Source organism: Cavia porcellus, unplaced genomic scaffold (assembly GCF_034190915.1).
Source record: "Cavia porcellus strain 051 isolate PalLab524CR breed Dunkin Hartley unplaced genomic scaffold, mCavPor4.1 scaffold_24, whole genome shotgun sequence".
In the NCBI taxonomy this organism is placed as follows: Eukaryota; Metazoa; Chordata; class Mammalia; order Rodentia; family Caviidae; genus Cavia; species Cavia porcellus.
Genome location: NW_026947507.1, coordinates 49,472,731 through 49,490,409, shown reverse-complemented (window position 1 = coordinate 49,490,409; position 17,679 = coordinate 49,472,731). Strand labels below are relative to the sequence as shown.

The 17,679-nt window shown below is 40.1% G+C and overlaps 1 protein-coding gene and 1 long non-coding RNA gene across 3 annotated transcripts in view; one reads left to right on the top strand and one right to left on the bottom strand.

Annotated features, from left to right (window-relative positions):
* The window catches only part of Gopc (golgi associated PDZ and coiled-coil motif containing), a 35,165-nt gene extending 17,486 nt beyond the window's left edge, over positions 1-17,679 (top strand). Inside the window, exons 2-9 of one of the 2 annotated variants that reach the window (XM_003479400.5) lie at positions 1,834-1,998; positions 3,725-3,748; positions 6,590-6,765; positions 7,731-7,896; positions 9,710-9,805; positions 10,705-10,869; positions 13,281-13,461; positions 14,792-17,679. In XM_003479400.5, coding sequence (XP_003479448.1) covers positions 1,834-1,998; positions 3,725-3,748; positions 6,590-6,765; positions 7,731-7,896; positions 9,710-9,805; positions 10,705-10,869; positions 13,281-13,461; positions 14,792-14,925 — 1,107 coding nt within the window. In that variant the 3' untranslated portion in view covers positions 14,926-17,679. The remainder of the gene's footprint in view (positions 1-1,833; positions 1,999-3,724; positions 3,749-6,589; positions 6,766-7,730; positions 7,897-9,709; positions 9,806-10,704; positions 10,870-13,280; positions 13,462-14,791) is intronic. The other variant, XM_003479399.5, reaches the window with a different exon arrangement.
* On the bottom strand, positions 2,302-10,816 carry LOC134472760 (uncharacterized). Its single transcript, XR_010042723.1, has 2 exons — positions 10,686-10,816; positions 2,302-7,086 (listed from the first exon to the last, which is right to left on the bottom strand). It is a non-coding gene; the product is annotated as an uncharacterized LOC134472760 (long non-coding RNA).

Below are 17,679 nucleotides of genomic sequence, written 5' to 3'. Positions count from 1 at the left end.
GTTGGGGAAAGGTGATTCTTTGTGTAAGTTTTTCTTCTGTGGATAGTGTATTACATGAATACCAGTCTGTGAGACATTTTTATCACATGAGGAAATTTTTCAAGGCAGGAAATGTGGGATATTGTTGCAGATCCTGTTCCAGAGAAGGAACAGCTGCATGCAGAGGAATAGAGGGGTCCAGAGACCCAGGCACCAGCAGATCCCCTGGGGGTCGCAGAACAGTGGCAGCGTCCAGAGCTAGACTGTAGTGGAAGCAGGCAATGACAGCGTCAGTCACACGAAGAGCTACGAGAAGACCAACAATGACAGCGATAGACTCAGGGGATTTGAGAAGTTCCTCAGAAAAGCTTCTTTTGAAAAAGAGTTTAATCAGTTCTAAAGGATCACTGATAGGTAGAATCCTACTTCATCCAGGCAGAAATAATTTTGAAGGAAAGAAAAGGTTTTTATTCAAGATAGGATACATACTGTAGGAGGTGTTGCAGAACTGCAGGGCTGGCCACACAGGTAGCCAGCGTTTGTAGGTAATACCAGGCTACCTTCAGGCCAGAAGTTCTGTCGGTGGGTAGACAATGATAGCTAAATGTTGGTCAGGTGAACAGGTTAAGCAGTTGTAACGTATGTACTCAATGGAGTGGTAGTCATAAAGAGAAGTGAATCAGTTACACATGCTATCTCATGGATGGGCCTTGAACACATGCTAAGCGAAGGAAGCCAGACATAGAAGATAACTTCCATTTATGTGAAGTGTCTGGAATTTGGAATCATTGGAGGCCAAATGCAAATTGGTGACCATCAGAAGCCAGTGAGAGAGATGGGAAAATGCAGAGCACCTACTTGACAGACATAGACTGGTTTTTTTTTTTTTTTTGTAGACCAGTTCTTTTGGGTGGTTGCAACTGTGTTAAATGCCATTGAATGACTCACATTAAGATAGTTATTTAAATCTTACATGAATTTCACTTTAAAAATAACCAACCAACTCTTTACAAAACCAAAAAACTATAAACAGAACATACTGAAAGAACTCAGGATTGAATCTGCAGTAGACCTAGAATGATTAACCCCAAGATATATGTTGATAGAATCCTGAAGTGTACAAATGAAACAAAAAGCTGGGGATTGAGCTCAGTAGGATAAGCACCTTCCTGGCAAGCGCTGGGTCATGAGTTTGATCCCCAGTACAGAAAAAAAAAATAGAAGAAGCAAAAAGAACTTGGGAAATTCAGACAAAAGACCAAGTCTTTTAACTTGTAAGGGGGTGGGGAGGAGTTAGGACTGGATTTCTCAGTAGCAGTGTTTTATATCAAAAGCCAGTGTGGTGATGCATTTAAAATGATCAATGAGCCAAAATGTGAGCCAGAAGTCTCAATCTAGCCAAACTAATTGTGAGTATGAGGACTAAAGAAATAAGCCAGGTCTCGGGGTGGGTGGGTGCTATGAAAGCTTTCTGGGTTGCACACAGAGCACCTCTGCCTGGCCCTGCACTCAGCTGTTAATGTGAATGGCTACCATGATACCACCTGTCTGTACTGTGCAGGGTGATGGGCTGAACTAGATATGTGTTCTCATCAGTTTTGAAAATAAAGCCAAATCAGTGAAGAGCCTTCCTAAAATAAAATAGAAACAGCATTTTGTCTTAAAAATATGTTGATCATGGAGTTTTTCCTGTCACCTAGGTGTCTTTCTTGTCCTGTTTATTTCCTGTCAATTTAGATAGGTGTCTTGGTCAGTGAATAATCTTCTAGTGTCCCAAAGACTGTCATTCTTGGATACTAATTATTAGAGTAAAATAAAATTAAGCATACTTAATGCTTTTACTTGTTCTCTAAGGCGCAGTTGGTAGACCTGAGGTCTGAACTGACAGAGACCCAGGCAGAGAAGGTTGTGCTGGAGAAAGAGGTCCACGACCAGCTCTTACAGTTGCACTCCATCCAGCTACAGCTTCATGCGAAAACTGGGCCCAGTGTTGACTCCGGTACCATCAAGGCGAAATTGGTGAGTGGTTGAAAGAGTGGTATGTATTCTGTATCTGGAGGGTGAGGCCATCTAAGTATAAAATGTTCGTGTATTCAGTGTGGGTAATTTAAATAGAGGAGATGCAGAGTTTGTAATCACCGTGCTCATTTGCAACTTCACAGTAATAGGTAATCAGCGATATCAGTAACCAGCTGATAGAATTTTTTCCCATTTAAAAACTTGTGCATAAGTAAGTTTAAGAGGTACTTGTAATTAAGACATATGAACAGTTTTCTTGTTTTGCTTTACCAGCTAGGATTAAATTCAGCTGCGTATAACAAATTGGGGTTATTCTGATGTGGTGTTGTTGGTTTTTTTTTTGTTGTTGTTGTTAGTAGGGCCTCACTCATGCTAGCCAAGTGTTCCACCATTGGACTTATTGAGACTAGTCTTACTAAGTTGCTTTGCCTCAGGCTCCTAAGAGTAGCTTACAAGCATATCCAGTAGTCTCATTCTGGAAGAGTAGCTACATTCTGTTATAGGAACCTGAAGGCAGGCAGCACAAGTCTGATATGCCAGCCCCATAGGGATTAAGGACACAAGTCCCTTTGTTGTGTGGTCCCACCTTAGCTCATGTCTGCATTTCAGGATTTCTTCATGTCTGCATTGTCGGCAGGAAGCATAGGAATCTAAAGAACGGGCAGACATCTAAAGAAAGGGCTGGTTCGCTTTGTCCAAAGAACTTTTTGCAACATTCTCCTCAGTGATTTCTGCCAATATCTCATTGGCTGTACATAGCCCTGTGTGAGCTTTTTAGTTGGTCACATGGTCAACTGCAGTAAAATCAGTTCTGTAACCAGAAAAGAGGTGAATACAGAACTGGGTGCTAATCAATAGCACATTCTTTTATACTATGAGCATTTCCTGCTGAACACTGTAATCACAGGAAAGGCTGCATATTGGTGTTTATGAGTTTATTATAATTAACGAGTATCTTTTTAACACATTCAGTTGCTTAAATAGAAAAAATGTTAGTCTCATTTCAGTTTACCCTCTTGTGTATTGGGTGTATACCGTGTGCAAGACATCTTATTAACCATGAGGAGACACAGCAGTAGACGAGACAGGCAGAGCTTGGAAAAGGCAGGACGTGAGGTGATGAGGTGATGAGTGATAGGTTTGTAGGCCTTACTTACCTTCAGTTAATGTTGTTTGATTGGTTTCTAATACTGATGTGATAGAATCTGTTTAAATATTGTATTCTTCCAAAGTCCTTTTAAATCCTGAAATTATATGAACCTAAATAGTGTTTTATTTAACTGAAATAAAAATCAGATCATAATTGCTTCCTTCAAATAGTTGATGTTAACACGGAGAAGCAATTTACAATTTCATTTGAAAATAATTTACCTTAATGTTAGACTTGGAACACCAAGATGGTAGAGAAAAGTACTGAACCAGTGGTGGTTGGGGGTTTAGCTCAATGGCATAAGTGCCTGCTTGGCAAACGTGAGGTCATGAGTTCAATCCCTGGCACACAAAATAAGGGCAAATGAACCAGTTGTGTTGACTAATTTTAGTAAAACAGATTTTAATCTAATACTATGCAGTTGACTATTTGTAGATTTGCATATGTATTTATTGTAATGAACTTTACCAAATGATATTCATCATTTAGAAATTTTCTTTGTAATGACTTTACCGCTAGATAAATTCATTGTTTGGATGGTTTTCTAATCATAAACCCTTTTTCTTGTATCTTAAGTCTAACCTCTCTGTGGAAGAGCTGGTGAGTACAGCAGTTCTGTTTGGCTTTAGTATGTTGTGCTGAAGTATTCCATGTCTTCATGTGCATATTCTATGTCATCGTTCTTGTGTATCTGAAATTTAAAATTCCCATGCCTGAAAAGTTTAATGGATGGCCATTGTATTTTACTTGTTGCATGGAGTTAATGGTTTTTCTTTTGTTTGTGATTTATAGCCATTACTGTATTTGCAGAGCTGTCTGCTTTTGACAGCTTTTGGGCTTTGTGACTTGCTTCCCGCATCTCCTTCAGAAGACCAAGTGGTTTGCCCACATGAGAGTACAGATACAGATTGAGCAGCCTGCTTCTCACTTCATTCCGTTTGTTTGAATTTATTCCTGGGAAAAGAGTATGCATGTTGGTTTCTTCTTCATCCACTGCATGTGTTAGAACTTTCATCAGTCTTGAGAATAATTGTGTTACCATTAAAACAACTAGATCTTAAAAATTCTTTACCAAAGATTATTTTAGAAATAACAATAATAAATTTTTAATGTCATTCCCATTACCCCAGTCTAATCAGGTCTCAGTTTGTTTTATGACTTCTCTTCATGATATGTACTTGCATAGCTAAATGTAAAATAATGCTGGGGGTGTGGCTCATCATTAAAGCACTTAACCTATCACGAACAAGGTCCTGGTTCAGTCCCTAGCCCTGCAAGTAAAATAACTAAGTTACTATTGTTTGTTACTTAGTAACAGACAGGTTAACTTAAAAAACAAAAATTGCCTTTAAATCTAGAAGTAACTATCTTTAGTTTCATTAATCTTATTCTTGCTTACATCTTTTAATTTCAGTCCTAAGAGTAGTAGATTTATTAGAGGTTTAAGTCATTAAAACAGTGGTAGCTTAGTATGTTTTTCATATTCCACTGCTATCGTATGGTAAAAGTAATGGGAAGTGGATGATTCTCACCATCAAGTGTACTTAGCTTATAGTCCAAAGAAATCTTGGTCTGTTAGAAATACATTTTCTAAAAATGTCATAAAATGATAATAAATGTCATAAAAAGGTTTTTGTACATTATTGGGGCTGGTTTTTGGGGGCAGGGGAGCAAATGATATGTGCTCTTTTAGGAAATACATTTTGAAATAAATTGATATGTTATTCCAGAATTGTTATAAAAGGAGAATTCTGGCTTAGTTTTTCTTTTGTTTGGTTTTGTTTTTTGCTTTTTCAAGACAGAATCTTGCTTTGTAGGTTAGGCTGGCCCTGAACTCTTTGTGTAAGCCAGGCTGACCTTGAACTTACAGCAATCTTTCTGCCTCAGCCTCCTGAGTACCGGAATTATAGGCATGCACCAACATGCCTGGTTTAGTTGTTTTTCGAATCTTTTAATCTAGAAACTATGTGTAAGGGTTGTATTTTTGTTTGTAGAAGTTAAACAAACCTGCTCATCTTAATTGTTTGCCACCTATAAAACAAATATTTTAATCAAAAAATAACATACACAGCATTTCATGGTTTTTGCTAGGATGTTTTTGTGTGTTTTGGTTTTGGTTTTTTGAGACAGGGGCCATTGGTAGTTTAGGCTGGCCTTGAACCACTGTGCAGACCAGCATGACCTTGAACTTATGATCCTCCTGTTACGCCTGGAGTGCTGAGATTACAGGCATGTGCTGGTATGCCTGGCTCAGTTTTTATTCATTTTAACTTCTGTGTGTATACATACACACACATATTTTTGACAGTACCAAGTTTTTAAGATTATCGAATGCATTGCCTTATATTTGAATATATTGCACTTTGATACTGGTCAAGATGGTAGACCAAAGCAATTTGTTTTGTAGCTTCTGATACCTAGAAGCAAAAGAAAAGTACTTAATGAGTGTCCATAGAATGGAAACTGCTGCTTAGTTTCCGTGATTTCTGGTGCCAAGTGGACTTTCACTGAAGTGCTCAAGTGGGGCATGGTTCGCAGTATGGGCACCCTCCATGCACGGGAGCAGATGAGGCTGTGCTTTTGCAGGACTGGAGGTTCTGCAGACAGGTGCTTTGGGAAAGGCAGCTTGAAGTCTCCCAGGACACATGTGATTTTTTGAGGAGCTTCTCTTTGGCTACACACTGTGTGCGTACTGGTATTGGTACTAGTCTGCCACTGAGCAGGCCTCTTCCAGCTTGCACTTTGTGTTGAAGCTGCTCATTGATTTTGCGCTTGGATCCTGAGGGCATTTCCATTTGTAACCTCTAGTTTGTAGGATTATATAGATTGTGCTTTGTATCTTACGGGAAATTGAATACAATTTCTCACCTGTGAATTTGTCATTAAAACTTGGAATGGTGTTTTCCGGCTGACACCTGTAGAGTCACACAGACAGCCGGTCTGACAGGTAGAGCAGAGGCTAGTGTCTTTTTGTGGGAGCAGAAAATGGGTGAACATATACGAAGAGCCAGAGCAAGGCCAAATCTCTGTCTAAACTTGTAGACAGAGATGAGCTGTGTCCCCAATTCAGTCAGAATTGACACCATAGGTGCATTTCTCTGTAGATGTCTCTTGATGTTATAATGCTCTTGTTACCAGTAGATGTCTTCTATTAGGTTTAGAAAGTAAGCAGCAGCCTCAGTTACCTCCTGCCCTTGGAGAAAACCACTTCTCTTACTGTCTTCAGTGCCAGAGTGCCTCTTGGCATGTTCCTAGCCAGTACTCCTGAGATGGTACAGTACTGATTCCCAACCCTTGTGTTCCATTTTGTAGAAATGATGTGATCATTTTCATCATTGCTTCCATTGCGGGTATTAGAGACTATTTTAAGGAATCTGGTTTACTGCTAAAACCCATAAAGAAACGTACATCAAATTATATTTTTTGAAAAAATTACAATAGGAAAGAGAGCTTGAAGCAAACAAAAAAGAAAAGGTGCAAGAAGCCCAGCTTGAAGCTGAAGTGAAGTTGTTGCGAAAAGAGAATGAGGCCCTGCGCAGACACATAGCTGTTCTCCAGGCCGAGGTGTACGGTGCCAGGCTGGCTGCCAAGTATTTGGACAAGGAGCTGGCTGGCAGGTGTGTAGCGGGTCGTGTCGCGTCCTCAGTGACAGATGACCTGGGAGGCTCGGTGCTTTGGGAATGAAACACGGACCCTCAGAATTACTGTTCAGTGGGTTAGAACATGGTTTTCTTAAGTGAATGTCAGTAGCATCCTGTGTTGCAGTTCACTCGCCCTGGGTAAGTGTGGTCTGTGCAGATGCCCAGCACTGGGAATTGCTGCAATCATGTGCCTGTTTCCTGCCTCAGTGCCAGAACAGTTGGGGTCATAGCCAGCATAGCTTCTGCAAGGAGTCCTTCCTGTCACCTGGAAACCTGAGCTTGCTTCCCTTCCAAAAACTTAAAAAAAAAAAAAAAAAAAAAAAGGAAGAAGATTACGTTAACAGCTGATTTTTATAATAAAAAAATGGGTTCTGCTGGCATTCATTTTGCTGTGTTCACAAACTTTGATGATTATTAGGACTAAATGGTTTTATGCTTACTGTTTTAATATTACATTGACACCCGATGTGAAGCAAAAGTATAGCATCTTGACGTAAACATTTTGTTAACTTTACCACATTTAAAAGAATCATTTTATGAAAAGAAACTCAGTAGAAGAAAGGCTTTTGTTCAGTAGATCATCTAAAAGCTAATACTTAATACTGTTGTATCTGAGTTCAGATATTGTTACCTTTATCATATGCAAGACATAAAACATGTTAATTGATACTGATCTCATAAATTGTTTTTTAAGGAATATTTGAAATAAGTACAGTGTATGACTAAGAGTTGTCATTTGTTTCCTTTAAAAAATTTTTGTTTTACTGGTTTTCCCTTGACTCCTGTTCTTAGTAGAGGTTTCATATTTTTATAAATCAGAAATATGGAGAGGCTGTTGAATATTTTTATTACCAATTGAGATTTAGGCAAAAGGTACTTATATTTAGTAATTCTTCCTAAGTATATTGAAAAAGTAACTGAACTCATTTCTTGACATGAAGGGTCCAGCAGATACAGTTATTAGGACGAGACATGAAAGGCCCTGCTCATGACAAGCTTTGGAACCAGTTAGAAGCTGAGATCCATTTGCACCGGCACAAGACTGTCATCAGAGCCTGCAGGGGACGGAATGACCTAAAACGACCCATGCAGGCCCCTCCGGGCCATGTACGTGTTTTGCTGCTGCTTCTGGGCCACCTCTTCACTTTACTCCTCAGTCCCTCTGTTCTGTCTTTTCTTCTGGTGCGGTTTGGAACTTTTATCTAGAGTGAAAGTGGGATTCAGCTTATTTGCAGTGGACAAACATTGGAAGATTCAGTAAGCCCAGTGGAGTCATGATGGGTCGCGCGGATGTACTGATGTCTCACAGTGACATTTCCAAGGATGCCGAGCCACTGTAGGCAGACTTACTGCTAGTGCTCCGGATCAGTGCCGCAGTGCTCCTGACACGACTGGGCTGTTCACTGAGGTTTGTTTAGGGTTAGATTAAAGTGTGTGGTCATTTCAGGGAATTGACAGAATATTTGAGGGAAGTTCTTTAAGGAGATTTTTCAGTAACCCAAGTCCTAGTACAGATTCTGAATAACATTTACGCCTTTTAGGTCTGGGTTAAGCTAGGACTCGAGGTCTGTATCCTATGACTTCTTGCTAAAGCTGCCCTGGGATAGGAACAGGCTCTGTGACACGTGCCTTTGCAGCCCTTCATGATGGCAGATGCTTGATAGCCCAGAGCTTGATATATGAAAGCACGTCTAGCCTTGGCCTTGTGGGTTGTGTGTCTTAGTGTTGTTGCCTCTGTGGCAGTTACCACAGAAAAATTGAGGTGTGCATAGAATTGTTGGAAGAGGAAGAGGTTTACCCCATTGTCTCCTCTAAGGCATCAGTCACACCATACATGTGTAGGTGTGGAAGTTTGGGAAAATAGAGGTTCAGAAAACAGTAGTCAGTGTTGTGATTTCTGAGTGATAAAAGTCGCTAAGGAAGAGACAGATTGTATACAGTGAGCAGATAGCCAAAGTTATTTCATACTAACAAGGCATTGTTGACTTCCCTGGTAATCTGGGGCTTTTAAGTGAGATAGTGTAACCCTGTTGTAATATGCCCAGTCAGAAAGATACTGTGGTATTCCACAGAGAAAGTGATGAAGGCAGGGGAAGCAGCATGTCAGAAGAAGTGCTTTTAGAGAATTGGAACCAGGAGCACAAGAGTGCTTAAGTCTTTGAGAAGGAAGTATCCAGAGTTTTGTTTTGGCCAACTGAGAGTGATCCAACTCCCATGGAGAAAAGGAATAGAATAAAAAGGAAGCTCGGAAGGGAAAGACGAGGTCAGATGTTTATACAGATGCCTGAGCTGCCAGGGACTTCAGGATCCTCATCCAAACAGCCATGTGACCAGGATTCAGGAGGGGAGGCTTGAGTTGGAGTTTTAGGAAAAACCATTCATTCCTCTCTTACAACTGGAATTGACTCACACATCAGAGCAAGTATGTATAAAGCAAAAGAATGGGAAGCCAGGGGTAGAAACCTGCACAGTGGCACAGGTTTGCCCTGGATCTCAATGGTAGTGATCACAGAGCTGACAGAAGTAGAAATGATCACATTGCAAATGTGTTTTCATCCCTACAAACCAGGTGAAACTGATGTAAGTCTTTTGAGATACTTTCTAGCGAATAGGTAGTTGCCCACTTTTATTCCTGGAAGACACTTGTTTGATTAATTCCTGGTGATAATTTCTTTTGTAATGTCCTATTATATAAAGACATGTATCAATATTTTAGTATTTTTAAAAAACTATTGATAAGAGAGAATAATCTATAAATGTTACCATATTAACAAAATGTTTTCATTTTTCTACTTTAGTATGTTAATACTGTACTCTATATCAAGAAAGTAATAGATTTCTAAAAGCAAATAATACAGCATGAGAGTACTTTTATTTGGTACATGACTTAACTGATACTAATTTTTTCCCTTTCAATAAGGATCAAGATTCTTTAAAGAAAAGCCAAGGAGTTGGTCCCATCAGAAAAGTTCTTCTGCTTAAGGAAGACCATGAAGGCCTCGGCATTTCAATTACAGTAAGAAGTAGTGCTTTAGTTTTCTCTGTGTAGTAATCTGATATAGCCCTGCTCCCATGGAGGACATAGTGTGGGAACAGAGTATTCTGGATACACAGTCTGATAAGTCAGGCATCTAACAACATCTGGGTGCCAGCACTTATGTGTACTTTCTTGGTATGTGAATCTTCTGACAGTTGTTCAATGCTCCTTTGTGGAATGGATTAGCATTTTCATTATGACCCAAGTCATAGTCTTGTATCAGATACTGTGATGCTTGTGGAAGCCTTTAAGACCAGATAATGGCCGTTTTTTCCTGTGGATAATGCTCTAGGTACAGATTTTCTTGTTTCATATTTAACAATTTCTTGTTTCATGTTTAACAATTAAGTTTCTTTGGCACCGGGTCTAAGCATTACGTCTTCTTTTGTTGGTTTGCTGCCTTTACAGACAGTTCTATTGGGCAGCATTCTAAAACTTGGCTGTTTTTAGTTTTGTCAATCACATTAATATTCAGAAAATTCATCTGAAATCTTACAGCTTTTTGGTATATTAAATAATTGTTCTTACTATACGTAGCAGTTTAGATTTGATAATATAGTGCTGTGTAGTCCTAATCTGTAAGTATTTTTATTCATATTTAAGAGTTAGGACTATTGTTTATGTTGACATGTTTGTGACTCTGGAATGTGTGTGAAAAAAAGCATAATTACGAATTCTTTTCTGTGGAGGTAATTCATTGATGTTCATTAGATTTATTTACTGTGACCAGTATAGCAAATACCACGTCACCCAGCACTTACAGGGACAGTATAACTATTTAATGAAAAGTATTTTTAAGAAAATGTTTTATGTCTGGAATGACCTGTGGCTGTAGATGGCAGTGTGTAAACTGACTTACAGACTTCTGTTGCTGTTAGGGTGGGAAGGAGCATGGTGTTCCAATCCTCATCTCTGAGATCCACCCCGGGCAGCCTGCTGACAGATGTGGAGGCCTACATGTTGGGGACGCCATCCTGGCAGTCAACGGAGTTAACCTGAGGGACACAAAGCATAAAGAAGCTGTAGCCATCCTTTCCCAGCAGGTATGATCCCTTTGTGTCCTCATAAACAGTTTCTGTGTTCCAGTGAAGTTTATTGACGAGGAAAGTGTTTGTAGGTGGGCATTATTTCCTTTGATTTGGAAATTCATAATGACATTGGTTAGATTCTACAGACAAAGGACTGTTTTGTTTGCTCTTTCATGTGAGCACATTACTGAGCAAGTCACTTATGTTCTCTGTGCTACAGTTTCTCATTGGTGTGGTAGGGATGAAAGTAGAGCTGGACTGAATGTGTTGGTATCCGGAACAGGATACAGTACTTGGAAAACCACATCAGTAATCACAGAGACACTACAGATACAGTAGAGCATAAAGAAGATAGTGCCAGAAGTGGGCAGATTTTGCTCGTAGAATATCAAAGTGACAGGGTCCTTAGACATCATCTAGCCTAACTATCTTATTTGAAGATGAGTCAGTTCAAGTTGTTAGAGACTAAGGATTTATTCATAGTTGCAGAGCAACTAAAGTTTAGAATGAGCTTTCATATCCAAGTTATCCAGAATATTTAAAGTTGTTTGTTTTCTTAGTTACTTTTTCATTGCTGAGATAATATCCAACACCCAAAGTGAAAGGAGAAAAAGTTTATTTAGCTCACAGTTCATAGAGGTTTCACTTTGTGGTTGGCTGACAGCAAGATGGGGTGGCATGGCAGAGGGGCATCGCAGAGCAGGTGGGCAGAAGGCAACAGGCAGCAAATGATGGATTTTTTTCCTGCCCCTTTGTATTGTATGCAGGCTACCACCCTTTAAGGCGGGTAGCACTCCCACTCAAGGTGGGGTACCCTTCATTCTAGCAGAACTGTGCCATGCCAATTAATGGGCTAATTTAGTAGACGTACACCCTTAAGCCCAGCCATCACACACTGCAGATCTTGCCCCTTCTGAAAAGCCTCACCTGTGACTGTGTGAGACTTTGAGGGGACATCTAGACACAAACCATGACATTTATTTTTCATGCTGGTGAGAATAAGGTTGAGAGAGTGAGATTTGTATCTAGAGACATTTTTGGATCACCAGTGGAGTATCTGGTGTAAGACTGAACCTTAGTAGGGTGTGGGATTGTAGCTCTTGGTTCAGCTCGACATGATGAGTAGGTTCTTCAGCAGCAGCAGCGTCTGAGTAGTTGTGGGAAGTGAAAGGGAAGACATACTGATGCTAAAGCAGCACTGTTCACTGCATTACTGTGCACTGCTGATTGTTTAAAAAATCCCTTCTTCACATTCAACCTGCAGCCTTTGTCCAACCACAGACAGCTGCTATTCTCTAGAACTTCATGGGAGATCACTGTATTATCACTTGTCTCCCCCAGTGGTATTTTAATACATCATCTGATGATAAAGGATTGTGTAAGTTTGTGTTTTCTCAGTATATGTGACTGTGATCTAATAGCCAAGAGGAGGCTGCCTAGGCAGTCATAAAGGAAACCAAGGCACATTTCACAACCATCAGGCATGATTTTGCCAACATTGAAGCTGGGAAGAAAACACCTCAGGGGCCCACCTGGAGGGGAGCATTCAGAAAAGGCATTTTGAGCAAAGGCCATCATTGCGTGAGCTGCAGCCATAGACTTGTATGCAGTGGTTATTCCTTCTTCTGAAATGACAAGTGCAGCTTGAAATTGTTCTGATACTGTGACCAGTAATATTGTACTTGTGCAAACAGGCGTTATTAAAGAGTAACGGTACAGAAATTACAACTTAGTGTAGCACAGAGAAAGAGCAAGGACTTAGGGCTGGCATGTCTTGTGCATTCTTGGTCAGCCTGCTGTCTGGCAAGTGCCCACTTTCATGTGTGCTCACTGGGGTTTCTGAGTCCTGCCAGAGACTGTCATGAGACTGTTCTGAGGATCCAGACACGATAACCACAGTGCAGCTACACACACTGTCTGGACTGACGCCGTGTCTGGTCCTTGCTTGAAAGTTACGGAAAGATTTAAGATTTATTTGATAAATCATTACATAGGGACTTCTTCAATTAGTACAGACAGTTCATATGATGTCCTTATGCACAAGCTAACTTAACATCCAGTTTCTAGATGGATTTTCTCATTTGCCATGTAACAGCACAACATTGCAAAATGACTTTGAATACTTCTTCCAGAATTCTATGACTAGTTAAGCATCCTTTTTAATTTTAGATCTATTTACAGAACATAATGTGACTAGTAGAACTGTAGGAGTAAGATAAGATGATTTGCAGAGCAGATTCCCAGGGTTGGTCTGGAGGTCATGGTCTCTTGGCCCCGAGCTGTCCCAAGAGTTGAGTGTCTTCTTTGGACTGCAAAGGAGCAACTTCTGAAGTCTCTTACCACTGAGCCTACCTCCAAGGGTCTTGAAGATCCCTTTGGCATATGATGATAACAGTTGGACTTCCTCCATTTGTTCCCTCCTTTAGAGAGGCGAGATTGAGTTTGAAGTGGTGTACGTGGCTCCTGAAGTGGATTCTGATGACGAGAATGTGGAGTATGAGGATGAAAGCGGGCATCGTTATCGTCTGTACCTGGATGAATTGGAGGGCGGCGGCAACCCTAGTGCTAGTTGCAAAGACACCAGCGGGGAAGTCAAAGTGTTCCCAGGTAGAACTCACTGAAAATTACTGTGAATATGTGCATTGCTTGTACCTTTTCAAGAGGTAAAGCTTTGGATATTCTGTAGTAACAATGTGTTAAGGAGGAGGAAACCAACAAATGAATAGTTTTTTCCTACTCATGGTTTTATTGTAAACCAGTAGCCATGCTCAGATTTTGTCTCCCTGCTACTGAGGTCCTTAAAAGATAAAGAAAATTTCAACCATCCAGACAGAAACAAGAGTCCCCTGGCTTTTAGAGTAGATCTATCTTAATGTAGCTGATTATGCTCTTAGATACAGTGAGTTGAGTCACACGTGGGGTCTGAAGAAGCTGCTTATGCAGAGCAGTGGTTGGAAAATTAGGACTCATGGGTCTTGGGAGTCATAATAATGTTAAGACTTCACTCCTGTTTTGGAATTTGCACCTGTAGTATAAAAGCAATTGAGGCAGAACTGCTGGTCCCTGAGGGTAGTCAATGCATGGCACCCAGGCTAGCAGCAAGTGTGACTTTCTTCCTTGTCACCCACACAGAAGGAAAAGAAAATGGTAATCTATTGAAACATACCCTTGAGGAAACAGTAAGAACTTTTTTTCTTCAGTAAAATAGCCATATGTGATGAAAATGCAAAAACTGCTCATTTTATGAAATATCACCTAGCGTGTGCCTGTACTGGGCGCTGGGATACCAGGGTGCACGACGCCCTCCTCCCGCACTGCACAGAGATGCTAGTCTCAGGGCCACCTGACTGACTGTAGAACTTGCTATTCTGTCAGGGAAGATGATTCTTGCGAAAATGACACAGATTATGGTCATCCAGACTTCTCAGTGGTCAGTTTCTTAAAAATGAATGCAAATTTTTGTCATTTCTAGGAAGACAGCAGATGGTATTTCCTGCCAGTGATAAAATGTGAGCTCTTGGGGAAACTCAGAATTTTGTAAAACATCCATCAGCCACTGTGCCCTTGACAGCCCCCCAGTACCTCAGAACTCACTACTGTCACGGATCTGTGGTGATACTGACGAATGCGAGTTTTCATACAGCAAAGCATTTAGCATTGCTACACACTCAGTGAATGACTGATAGATGACCCTGCAGAATGGTTTATGGTTGAAAGATCCATTCATATTTTGGATATATGTATAGTTGACTTAAGTGTTACCATTACATGTGAAAAAATTCCCTTGACAGATATTACTGATAGTTAGTTTGTTATTTTTGTTTTCCTGGTACTGACCACAGTGAGCATTCTTTGGTTTTTATCCAGTAAAAACTATAAAACGAAGTATATTTTTAAACTAGGTATTACTCACTGTTTTCTTTTGTCTGTCTTGCAGGGTATAATAAGAAGACAGTCACTGATGCCCAGGAGAATGGAGACCTGGAGACTTCAAGTGAGACTCCACTAGATGATGCTGCTTCGAAATTAGATGACCTGCACAGTGGTCTGTATCATAAAAAGTCTTTCTGAGCATCTACATCTCCAGACAGGATTGCTCGCCAGACTGTTTTGAATTGGGGGCACTAGAGAATGGTGACAAAGACCATCCTGGGTCAAGAGAGGCTGTTTTGTTGCCTAGAGAAAGGCAGGTACCTCAGGGCTTCATGCAAACAGTTCTAAATGCACAACCCCCATTTCTGTGGTACCCCACGATTAGCTATTGCATGTAAAGCATTTTTGGTTTACCTGGAATTGTAAGCACCAAAGCATGTGTTTCCCAAAGGAATATTGTATTTCTAGGTTCTTAGGTACCAAATGAAGCACTACTATTTTATTTGATTTCTTTTCTTATTTGGGAGTAGGACAGTGCCAACTGCAATTTTGTGAAAAACAACCATTAAATTCACGAGAATAAGGGAGTTCACATTATATATTTCAGAATGTTAACTGTGGTGTTTCAAAGGACAGAATTGACTCCATGAATTGAGTCTGCACAATGCTGGGAGAGAAATGTAGGCTTAATTTTTTATAAGAAAGAATGACTTTAGGGTTAAAAAAATTTTATTGTGCATCCTGATACATAAATTCTTTATAGTCACTTATTTTAGTAGGTTTGCCTTCTAGCCTCGTTCCATGCAATACAAAATAGTTTTCTTTGAGCAATCCTTTATAAATCAGTGGTGCACCAGAAAGAGTTTCTGAAGTTACTTTAAATTTTACTTTTGGTTTTAAAGGAAGTGGAGATGAGTATAAAATACCTGTTCTCAATTATGTTGATCTGTATGCATGGTATTGGAACATTATATTATTAATGTTTAGTCTCAAGTGTTTATTTTCTGGGGACCGTGAAAGAGTTTTATGTTTTGAATTGTTCGTAAAGTTTGTCTTGTGATGAACTGGGCAGGTGAAGATAAGGTATCTGGCAGGAAAGGCTGAAGTATGCTGAGCTGTTGTAAACAGCAGTTCTGCCTCAGCACTGGGTTGCCAGTCACCCATCCAACTGGGGCTGGTGCGGCCAGAACAGAGCCAGTCACTGAGCCATATGCTCCTCATGTTAGTGCCTGTGTGACTGCAGGGCGTGCATGTGCGCACCACTGCTCCTTCTCTTATCCCAGGAGCAAGCATGGAGCCCGCTCTCCACTTGCTGTTCCACATTGCATTTGAAGAGGTGGTACTTGCTGCTTCTGTCACCGTTTCACAGGATTAAACATTTAAGGGTATATGAGGGGGAGAAAGTCTGTATGGCTTTAAGAATATTATCAGTGTCTCGTTTCAAGTATTTAGATGTTATGTTGATGAAACATTTTCTTGTCTTCCCCAGATGCACTATATATTTGTTCAAAGTCAAATTTATAAACTGTATATACTTAATTTCATGATTTTGCTATTTATAAATTTTTGTTTTACCTGTAGCTCATTTAGGTTTTGTTTTGGGTGGCTTTATGCATCTGTATATCACCGTGTTAATTTGCAACTAGAAGTGCACTTCATAGTGTATATTGTTACTGATATTAAAATACTTTGTAGTATAATATTGCCTCTAAGCAGGAGTTAGTATTTAATGAATAAGGAAGTTGTACACTGTTCTTCTTTCCTGACAGGGGTGGGGGTTAAGCTTCTTTTAAGAAATAGCTTGTCTTTTCTTTAGCATCCCCCATGCCAGACATACATAAGGTCAGCAGACTGGATTTTAGCCTGTGTACTTGTTAATAAGGAAAACTGGGACCGCAGCAGGGCTGGACATACGGAACCACGCTGTTACTATCTTAAAACACGACGGAGTGGACTGACCATGGCATTTCTTCTGGAAAGATCCTGTCCACTAGGCCTGAGCCCATAGCAAATGTGAGCTGTACTCTTTAGATTTTCAGGAAGTACATGAAGGTCTAAAAAGGTTTTCAAGACCTTGCGTTAGGATTTTCATGAGTTTGTTTGTCAGTCAAAGGGTCGAGTGAAATGGTTAGGATGGAAATTCCCCCCTCAGCTGACAGCAGATGGTAGGTTTGCACACAGCCGCTCCCTTTTGGTCTGTCTCCTGTGAGTATTCGTGCATTCCGAGGCCACTGTGAGCCTTGTGTGTCATACCCAGCTTGCTGCACACTTGTGTTAGAAAACACACATCATCCTGGGAATGGATTTGTAGTTACAGGCTTTTCCCAAAGGCCCAAGTGCAAACCAATTCTGGTGGTTCCACATTTCCAGGAAAAAAATTCATATAATACTGAGACTTCTGGGAAAAAGCCAAACAGGTAAGGAACAGTGAAAAAGGGAAAGAAAAAATTAACATAGAAAAGCAATTGTTGAGAGTGTCCAAAATAAATAAATACATATATATATGTGTGTATGTGTGTGTGTATATATATATATATATTTACTATTAACCTAGATTCTCATCTCCAGTATTTCTGGTAGGAGTGTGATGGAATACAGTATTGCTAAAACACATGCAAGAAAGATGGAAATTTTGTGAGTGTTGGCATTTAAAATTGAAGTTACCTAAAGTTAGCACAGCTTGGTGCCAGTTGTTTTTCCCACCGCTGTGGACTGACTGTTTCATACTTAGAAGCCAGACCGATGGTTCAATGCAAGTTGCACATTACTTGACGTTCTGTGATCTGCTGTCTACCTGCCAGCCTTCTTCTAGGGGCGGCTTCAGATCTATCAGATGTGTTGTATCTAGGTGAGTTCAATATTTTTTTATTAGCCTGTAAATAAAGATGACATCGCCTACATTAAAACAGTATGGGTCTCATTTTAAAAAATAAACATTTTTTTGTTCTTTCA